The following is a 10,282-nucleotide window of genomic DNA, read 5'->3' as shown; positions in this document are numbered from 1 at the left end:
TAGGAATAAAAGAGGCACTTCTGTGGAACTTTTGACACAAGTTTTTCACTTGCAAAACTGAAGTAGACATCCAGTAGCTTAACACAGGATTTTATACTTTCCCTTCAAGGATGTCATGAGCAGATGTTCTAACTGAAGCACCTGGCACAGAAGTGCATTTGTCAAGACCATCTGTAGGCAGAGCAAGTGAGGAGGACTTCTTCACTTTAAGTATTCTTTCTACTGCTCAGAATATACACACGTAAGAATATTGCACACTTCTGCCTTTCTCCAAGGACTGAGATGCACACTGCTCAGATGATGAGCTTTGTAATGTTCAGCTTACGTCCAGAAGGCCCAAGAGTGCTTTGCATTTTTATCTACCATAACAACTAACACACATTGTAGAAACACAAGTACACAGCTGGGGAAAAACAGGAAAAGAATATAGTGAAAACTGAGACTGAACATCAGGAACGATGAATCTTCTTACCAATGTATAGGATATGGCTCAACAGTAATTCACACAAAGCCTCGATTATTTACTTTGCAACTTTATTTCTTTATAAGTTATTGGTATAAAGTTTAATATCTAATTATACAGTAATCTGGGGACTTTAAGGGAAGCTTATTTTGTCCTTTTTAGTGTCTTTTGCCATTTGGTCCTCAAACATGTTTTAAGAGGACTAATATTATATGCGTACCTTAAATTTCTGTACAAAAACACTTCAAGCTTTTGTTTTGTTTTTGAGTAGGATGCACAAATCATGCATATTGTAGACAATATAATGGTCAAGGAAATATTTCCCTCTTTAAACTAAGGCAGTTAAAACCCCATGAATATCAATTGAGTAATTTGGAAGAGTAAAAGGCTTCCTCAGTGCTCATTTATTCTTTGAGCAAACATCATGTTTAGTAAGACACACCCTCTTGGAATTATCACTGATTTGATTGCTGTCTACATTGAAAAGACAGAGATTGTCAAAGACAGCATTTAATTATGTACATTTTATAATGTCACTAACCCATTCATTTTTGAATATGAACTCATCAGCATTAAGCATTGTGTAAAACCACATGCAAAACCTGCTGTAAAATTTTTTAAATAGAACCAAATTGGCAAGTTTTTGGAAAGGATATTTCAATGTTAAAAAAAATATAATCTATTAAAATGAGCACTTCAAGTAACTTAAATATCTTTAGCAAACATGTCCAGCAAGAAACTCTCTGTAAAAGAAATTGTTCTTAGAACAAAAAGCTAATGAATGGCTATTTAGACACTAATTTTTCAACACAGTGGTGGGTCTGTGTGAAACAATTTGTAATCTAAATAAAGTGAGTCCATTACACTGTTAAAAAAACATACATTAAGCAGGACTGATTAACTATTGCATTTCTGTATTTACAAAAGTGCTTAGCATAACAAAATTACCTAAAAAAATATAAACTTTACCGATATCATTTGGTTCTATGTGTACTCCTAGATCTGCACTTGGAGAAAAATAGTATTTACATTGCTAGATTTAGACAAGTTTTCTATTATTTTTAAAGAAATTTAACAAAACTGCCCACACAAATGGACCCCTATGTTAGTGAACTCATTCCATCTGGCTCATCATAAATAGAGCAGAAGCAAATCCTTAAGTACTGAGCAGTATAAATAACACTAGCCATTGTCTGTGGCATTAGACCCCAATACAGGCTGCCGACAAATTGGGCAAGTGGAGTTTTCAGAAAGCCAGCGATCAATACAATGAATATGAAACTCATGCATACAAGGTAACTGCCTTAGCTTATTCCCTGTTACATATTCATTAATGCAAACACTACATGTTTTACTTATTTCATTTTCAGAGTGAATATCCCCATAGTTTCGAGTAGAAAGATTGTCAATTTGCTCTTTGGTTAAACCTCTTAAACGATCGTCGTCATCGTCTTCATTCAGCAAGAAGAAGTGGGCAAGTCGCAGTATGGGCAGCGTTCCATTTTCCACTAGGTTGTTCGCATCTTGAGACTGCCTGTTATCTTGGGTGTCATTGTTGCGACCATAGCGTGGAGTATCATCACTCTGTCCATTTGTTTCCCTGCTGCCTTCCACTGCATGCCCATTCCTAGATGGGACCTCACTTGGATCACTGCTATTGTTTGCTGAACTGGAGTTATTCTGCTCTGATGGTACATCCGGTAAGTGATGACCACCTCTTGGCACTTCCGAGTTAGATTCAGTTTCCATTAAAGAACTCAGTTCTCCAAAACCTGTCATAATTTGTCTAAGGATTGATCGAAGAGCCACTGATGAAGGTTCACCAAGCCCAGTTTCTGAAATCCGACGAAGAGGTATCCGTATAGTGCTAACATAGGTTCGAATACCCGCACGTTCTGATCGTGATATGGTACGCCGAAATCCCCCACTGTCACTTTCAAAGGTAACCGTGTTTTCTGCCATTCCTACTCTAGAACGAGTTCTACTGGCAATACTGTCCCGATCTCTGTTTTCTCCAGGACGAATTCTTCTCACCTGAAGATCTAATGTAATTGTTGGATGCCTTCTAACAGCAGCTACTGGCCTACTAGACTCCTCTTCTTCCAAAGTTATTCCCAAGGATGGGGCTATACTGGAAAGTTGAGGAGTCTGAGTGTTACCTCTTGCTTGTTCTTCGGCAGGCTGTGGAGAAGGCTGAGCTGTTTGTCTTCTACTTCTGTTGACTTGCTGTGCATTTCTATCCTGCCTCTGCCCATGTTCCTCAGAATGAGCAGTATCACTTTGCCTTCGCAGCGGAGAGCGGCTTCGACTACTTAAAGTAGACCTCAGCCGCAGAATTTCTAGTCTTTGGTTTGTACTCATCCGAACATTAGTTCTAGCTCTACCTCTTGTGACTCCTGTAGAAGTGCCTCTTCCTGGCAATTCTCTTTGTTCACCAGCAGCTGCAGAATTATTACGTGTAGTATTTGTTTGGGAAAGGCCTGTCAACTCCCTCGTTCTGCTCCTGAGCCGCCCTGAGACTGGATGAGAGGTTGCTTCAGAATTTCGTGCCACGGAGCTTCTTACAGACCTGGTCCTTGCAGTGCTCGAAGCCTCACTGTTTGCCTCTCTTGCAGTCCTGCTTCTCGTTCGTGGGGTTACTGGACTGACAGTTCTTTGATGTCTTCTTTCTAAATACATTCTGCTACTATCTATACCCACATACTCTTCACCAGCAGTTTCAAAACTGTTATGATCATGATTTATGTTGATTTCAAGACTAAATCGAAACTCCCCACTGTTTGGATTTGTTCGACTCACAGCTCTCCAGGTTTGGTTCCCACTCTGTCCACTGCGAGTGGCATTTCCTGTACGACGAAATGTGTTCAGCCATTCAAGCAAAGAGTCACCATTTGAGTTTTCTCCAAGAACATCAGAATCTGAGAGAAACAAAGAATTGCAAACATTCATACTACTGCATGCTCAGCATACTACGATGCACTCCAAATCCTCTACACTTGCTGGGCCCTGACTTCAGAAACGATGCAGTAGTAGGACAGCTACCTTGCTAAGCTAACGTAATTTTGCTGAGAATATGCTGTATGTAGAAACGTCAGCAAAACTCATCAGTCCAACACAGAATTTTTGTCTCACCAGCAGATACACGGGGAAATGAATATGCCCATATGGTCTCTTCTGGGAAAGTTCAGAGTTAGGTGGTCCAAAGTTAGTTGTGTTTGTCCAATATCTGTCCCTCACTTAAGCTATCAATTTGAGGGTATCCTAGTCAACTAATTTTGATAAAGCAAGGAAACGTATGGCAGATTTTGTCTTCTTTTGGAAAACATTTTAAAAAATTGTTTTCTATAGGCAGTGGAATAAATGATGTTTGATTTTGACAGATTTGCTCCTTTTGCGCAAATATACTCTTTTCCTACTACAGTATCCACAGCTCCATTCCCAAATCTCCTCCAACTACAAGCTCAAGAACAGATATAATTGTTGTAGTTAGTGCTAACTATGTGTATAAAGCAAGCCAATGGTGACGATCACAATGAAGGTTTTCCCTTGAAGGGATCAGATTAAGCTCTCCCTATCCCATCAGCTCCCTGCTTTCATGAAACCTGCAGGAACTTTGGTATCTTCATTTCCGAGCTGCCTATTCCCCTCCTAAATCTGACTAGGATTGGCCAAATGATGAAGCCAATATTGCTGGGGAAGTGAAGACAGACAGTGTACATAATACAAGTCTCACTCCATTAAAACAAACGGAAATAACAAAATCAACAAAACAGCAGAGAGATTAACTGTTTTCCAGTTAACTTCTTTTCTGTCCCAACTTCTCTAATACATGACAAAACCTTTTAGGAATTAGAAGAATTAAAATTATTTTTGTGCTATTACATTTACTAGCAAAGGGAAACCAGGAAAAGAGGAGAAAGTAATTAATGGTTAACATAAATCAGTTTTCATGAGATATTTAAGTTTGTGTTCATATCGTTAGGAAATCTCACTTTTACAACAATCCACAGAGGTTCAATGAAAAAGCAAGACTTGAAATTGCATTTCTCTTAAATATCTGTACAGAACAATATTTATGCATCACATACTATGTGTATCTATATATGTTAGCAAAGAATGTTTACCTCCAACAGTTCTACCTTCACCTTCTCTGTTATCCAGATCAGTCTGTGATGCCAGACGCTCCTTGGCCCCCTCCAAGCGCTGCTGCAACTCTTCTGCTGTTATTTCCCCTACAATAATTTACATTTTGATAATGCTGTTAGATAAGACATTATTATTGGCTCAACACAGCTGTGCAGAAGTAACAATATTTTCTATCTTGAATGAAAATCTTCAGAAACAAAGTAAAATTAATGAAACCAAAAAGAAAACAGCATTAATGTGAGACTGTATTGTGGGTACACAGATAACAGAGGAAGCATGTACTGGGGTAGAAGAAAAAAAGATGCTGAATGTGTGTCGAGAGGATGCCAACTTTCAGTAACAACTCAGAGGCCCCCTGTGGGAACAGAGCAGAAGATTGGCAAGGAGAATTGTAAAGATGCTCAAGTGACTTGCAGTGGTGTCGAAAAACACATACATCATACTAATTGTTGTTTAGCTTTGTATGCTTGACTGCATTTAGATAACACAGGCCTGTGATAGACTCAGAGGCACCTTATCGAACATCCTTGAGATTCCTGCCCTGCTGTGGGAAAGATCAAAGCACAGTGGAAACCTACGCCTGTGAAAATCCCTGATATATACAGGCAAAAGCAGCGGGTTTGAGATCTTTTCTTTTTTCTCTTTCTGGCTAGCAAGGGCCAAGCTCCACAGCGCCTGTGTCCCCACTTGTGTGCCCCTGCCTGGGTGCTGCTGTAGAGATCCCCTGGCTTGTGAGGTAACAAGAATAAATTTACCCTTTGCATTTCATCTGTGGTTTTGTGCTTGTTCCTGCGTCCTGCTTGTGTCGGCTCACATACCCCCCCAAACTGCCACATACTAACAGATATACTTTAGAGTACCAGATGGTAATTATTTGGGTTTGGATATTACCTATATACGGAGATGCTGCATTTGAAAGAGTTACAGTTTTATTCCAGTTTTACTATCTAAGTTGTTAATTTTTACTGACTATCACTAATTTTGAACGGAAATGGATGATTTTTTCCTTTCTAGAAAGCCACAGAAGTCAGGCTACTTGAGTCATAGAACCACACATGGTGCCTGACAGCAGTAGCGTAACTTCACATCACACCTTTCTACTGAAGGTATCCACATCTTACCAGGAGTGCCAAGCAGGTTGTGATCTCTCATTAACCTGTAGTCTTCTTCATTGAGTTCATTAATGAACTGGTAATAGGCCTCCTCCCTGCTGAGGCGCTCCAGCTGCCGTTGTCTCTCATCTTCACCATGACTATGCTCTCGTGAAGACGCCTGCTCGTTGCCGTTTCCTGCACGGTGCCGAGAGCGATCCATAACAATAATGCCAGGCTGTCCTGAACAAAACCAGAAGGTTAGACTGCACAGTAATCACAGTAAGAATTTACCTAATTTACAGTAAAAGATTCCCAGCACTTTCCATGAAATTAATTTATTAATAGCTAAATATGATTAAGATGAACCAAGTTCCATCTTATGTGCAAGTCAACAGTGTAGTTTATTATGCAACTATTTTGCTTCTAGCCTGCTGAAAACTAGCTGTAAGTCCCCTTTGGTCACTGAAAGGACATACCAGTTGGTACAGCAACTTTAAAATAAAAAAGCAATGGCAGATTTATTTTTTTAAGCTAAATAAGGATATTCTAGAAAGTTAAAGGAATAATATAAAATCTATTTGCCTTCTCCTAAGTAAAATACAACAGCAGTGTAGAGTATTTTAAAACCTAAAGTGTCATTGAAAACTGTGTTCTCTAATTACTGGACTGTAATTACCCAGTGTAGACTTCTGACAACCACAACTACTGCTTTAGAGAAGACTATCTTCTACTCGAAACATCTACTGCTAAGCAGGTAAGGCTAGATTTGTATCTCCATCAGTACTACCCCCCACATAGCACAAAGCCTACAGATTCATTTTTGGTGGAACCGACTCTTTTGACAGTCTTACATTTCTAGTATATTTTCCTTGCACTCTCTAATCCAAGGATTAGCTATCAAAGGGATACCCATCTCCAGAAAACTGATGTAAAAGAGAAAGGACTATACTTCACCCACAGTTCTTCATCACTTTCCAAACACTGAACCAGTGGGACCACACTATCAGAAGGCATAAATAACCTTCCAGTGTCAGAAAGAGGCATCATCTCTGTTGATTTCTGTGCCATCACCACCTCTCTCTGGTTAGGACTCAATCCTGGGCCAATCAGATCTCAGATCACTTCCCACCTTTTCTATTTTCTACAGAAAACCTGTTCTTCAACATTCAATTTGAAAGAAGAGAAAATGTTGTTCTTTCAATGGGGCTTCCTGTTTAACAAAAGCCATCTGTAATACCTGTTGCAGCAGACACCTGAGAAAAGAGATCACTTCTCTGAAGAGATCACCAGGCCAAAAAGCCCCAACCATATAGTATCACTCTGCTTCCGTGTGGAGGGGAAATTATTAGGTAAATACTTTTTTTCTTTTTTTTGTCAATTCACAAACAATATCAAAGTCACTTCAAGTATGAATTACGGGGAAAATAGAACAGCATTCTCAGCACACTCCCAACCAGTAATTAGCCTTCACAGGAAAGGTGACATGACAACAAACAGACCAAACCAATTAACTATTAGACATACATTCAATAAAGAGCAAATCTTTATCAATGCTGCCAACAGATATGAAGAATCAGAAAATGTATTTGCCAACAGCAGAAGCTGGCATACATTTAATATACCTTTCTTACGTTCTTTGTGGGATCCAGTTTGATGCATCCTTGGTCTCCTCATTTTCCACCCCATATGCTACTTCTCCCCCCACACAGGTTACTGCACTTCTAAACACCTCTTCCCAATCAATCTTTACACTCATCTGCCTCCAGTATGTGTCCAATACTGCATTTTGATGTATGTAATACTTCCCTCCCAGCTCCTTAACTCACTTAAATTAAAAGAAATCAAATCCAAGTATCTCCTCTTCAAGACATTTTCTATTCCCATAATATTTGTGGGGGTTTTGAATTTACTGTTGTTCTCTTGGCTCAGCCTCACAAGCTGTAGGTAACTGCTGACTTCCATTTCCCACAAGGGCTATGTTCGTGAAATCAGGTCACTTCTCATATCACATTTCTAAACACAAATTTCTCAGCCAGCTCTTTGTCTTACTACTCTGGTTTTCTCAAAACAAAGGCATTTGCTACCCACACCCCCAACAACACACAGTCAGCACTACTATTACCCTGATGACATCCATCACTTGGCTGTCATGAAAATGCCCACTCCATACTGCACCTAATATTGAAGTGCCTCTGTCCTAGATGACTTACAATTTGACACAGGTAAAGCATGGAGGGGAAAGAGGACAGATAAAATTCATTTAGTTTCACATAAGGTTGCTATTTAGGTGAAAGCCTTAAAACAACTAACCTGTTACTGTTTGCCCAACAATGACCACAGTAAGTTAAACAACTTCCTGGGTAAACCACTACATTGCTGCACAGAAAAAAAAATGACATAAATTCTTAAGATGCAAAGTCCATCACATGTAAGTCTCCCTCAATCTAAATTTTAACTGTTGTTCAAAGGAGAGGTACTTTACTTTTCATTTCTTATCCAGAGAAAATGTGGGTGGTAGAAAAAAAATTACTGTTTTGTTGACAACTCTATGGTAGGATGATTAGTCACACTCTTTAATGACTCACTTAGAAACAGTAAGTGTTAAGTGTTCAGTTGTCCCATCTGTTAAACATAACTGCACGGATGACAACTACTATCCATATTTATCAAATGCCATCAAAACTAAGTACTTTGGCACTTAAAATGTTTCAGAGTAGTGAAAGCTGAAGGGTATTAACTGCATCAAAATGAAGTACTTTGGCACGTAAAATATTTCAGAGTACTGAAAAGTTGAAGGATATTAACTACCAAGATGTAAAAAACCTGAAATCGAAATCCAGTTATGACTCAGGATTACTCTTCCTTTGCAAAGAAACAGGAGCTACATGTTAACAGTTTATCTATATTTTCTAGAATTTGCAACATAAGCCCAAGTCCTTTAGTTCTTAATTCATAGTTACTCTGGCCCATTCTTGAAGGTTTACACTCATTTTTAGCTAAGCAATATATACCTTATGCTTTTAGGTTATGGCCTCTTTCCGTGAATTACTACCCTCAATTCAATTAGGTACTCATTTTCTGAAGGACTAGCACCTGATTGCAAGCAAGACGACTACGGAGTTTGGATGAGGAAGCCTCCCCGAGCGACAGGGCTATTTAGCATTTCTGTCACATTGCAGCCTCCAGGAGAGATGATCTCACCGACTTTGAAAAAAAAAAAACCAAACACCACCACACCAAAAAAACCCAAACCCAGAAAACCCCACAGAGCCTGGGGAAGGAAAGACAGACAAAGGAAGAATCAGAAGGTAATTAAGAAACAGGCCGCAGGACACCCAAAGCGATCCAAGCCCAGGGCCTGGGGCCGGCCGCCTCCCCCCAGCCCCCCGGCCGGCAGCAGGGCGCACGCTCTCGACCCACACCCGCAGGCGGCCGCGGACCGAGCTCCGCGCTCACGGGGCAGGGGGCCGCGGGCAGCGCGGCAGGAGCAGGGAAAGGCAGAGGGCGGGGGAGCGGGAGCCCCGGCCCGGTCCGGCCCGGCCGCCCCCGCCGCCCCAGACAGCGCCTGTTGCCAGACGCCGGGGGGAGGGGAGGATAAGGGCAGTGACTGACACGGCTCCCGCCCAATCACCTGGCCGCCTCGCGGCCACCGACCAATCACAACAGGGCAGGGCAGCCCATGTCCTCCCGCTTCTCTCCTCCCCAGACTCCCCGGTCGGGCCCCGCCACTAACCGCCACCGCTCGGATCGGCTCCCTCCGGCGCTGCCCGCACCCCCGCCTCGCCTGCCCGCCGGGGAGCGGCATCACCCGCTGCGAGAAACCGGGGAGGCGTCCATGCCGCTGCCTGCCCCGCGGGAGTCAGAGACCCGACAGCCCGTCCCTGCCTGCTGTCCGCGGCGCCGACCGGGGCGGCCCGGCTCGGCCCCTCGCTCCGCTCCGCTCCCGTCCCGTCCCGCCCCGCCCCGCCCCGTCCCGTCCCAGCAGCAGGAGCGACCGTCGCCTACGCCGGAACGAAACCGACCCCCGGGTGTGCGAGCGACGCGCTCCAGCCCCGATTGCGGTCCGGGCGGCTGCCGGCAGCCGCCAGCGCAGGTTCCGAGGGCGCGAGGGCGGCCGCCGCTCAAGCCCCGCCCCTCCCGCACATGCGCGCAGCTGCGGCCGTGGGGCGGTGCGCGTGCCGCGGGGGTCAACGGCCGCGGCGCGCGCAGGCCCGCGGGGGCGGGGCAGCCGCCGCTCCGCGCTGAGCTGAGGCGGCTGCTGGATGCCGCCGGACCGGGCCGTGGGCCTCGGCCCCCCCCGGCACATACAGCCCGCCTGCCCGCCTGTGATATCCCTCCCAGTCGCCGGAGTCGCTCGCGGCCCTGCGGCTCCCGTCTCCGAAGCGGCTGTGGGTTAACGGGCGCAGACACCGTGAGGAAAACGGAAAGCGCCGGCGTCCCCCCGGCCCGTCCTCGTCTCCAGCCGCTCTTTGGGCTGATCCTGCCCGGCGGAGCCCGCTGTCCGCGGCTGCTCCTGCCAAGGTCCCTGCTTGGTGCTGTGCGCGCTCTCCCTTCACGTGTTCTCAGTAAAGCTTTGGAT

The 10,282-nt window shown here is 43.8% G+C and overlaps 1 protein-coding gene across 11 annotated transcripts; it reads right to left on the bottom strand.

Moving 5' to 3' along the window:
* Nucleotides 1–517: 517 nt before the first annotated feature.
* Nucleotides 518–9,807, bottom strand: RNF6 (ring finger protein 6). 11 transcript variants are annotated; one of them, XM_074815975.1, is made up of 5 exons: nucleotides 9,726–9,783; nucleotides 8,797–8,974; nucleotides 5,731–5,943; nucleotides 4,588–4,695; nucleotides 518–3,381 (listed from the first exon to the last, which is right to left on the bottom strand). In XM_074815975.1, the coding sequence occupies exons 3-5, from the start codon at nucleotides 5,921–5,923 to the stop codon at nucleotides 1,646–1,648; spliced, it is 2,037 nt and encodes a 678-aa protein (XP_074672076.1). In that variant the 5' UTR covers nucleotides 5,924–5,943; nucleotides 8,797–8,974; nucleotides 9,726–9,783; the 3' UTR covers nucleotides 518–1,645. The 11 variants fall into 11 exon arrangements, with proteins under 11 accessions (XP_074672076.1, XP_074672079.1, XP_074672078.1 ...); XM_074815978.1 differs by lacking the exon at nucleotides 9,726–9,783 and adding an exon at nucleotides 8,014–8,079 and having other exon boundaries at nucleotides 8,715–8,808; XM_074815977.1 differs by lacking the exon at nucleotides 8,797–8,974 and having other exon boundaries at nucleotides 9,726–9,807.
* Between the last annotated feature and the right edge of the window lie 475 nt (nucleotides 9,808–10,282).

Source organism: Strix aluco, chromosome 2 (genome assembly GCF_031877795.1).
Source record: "Strix aluco isolate bStrAlu1 chromosome 2, bStrAlu1.hap1, whole genome shotgun sequence".
NCBI lineage: Eukaryota > Metazoa > Chordata > Aves > Strigiformes > Strigidae > Strix > Strix aluco.
This window is presented reverse-complemented; position numbering and strand designations above follow the sequence as displayed.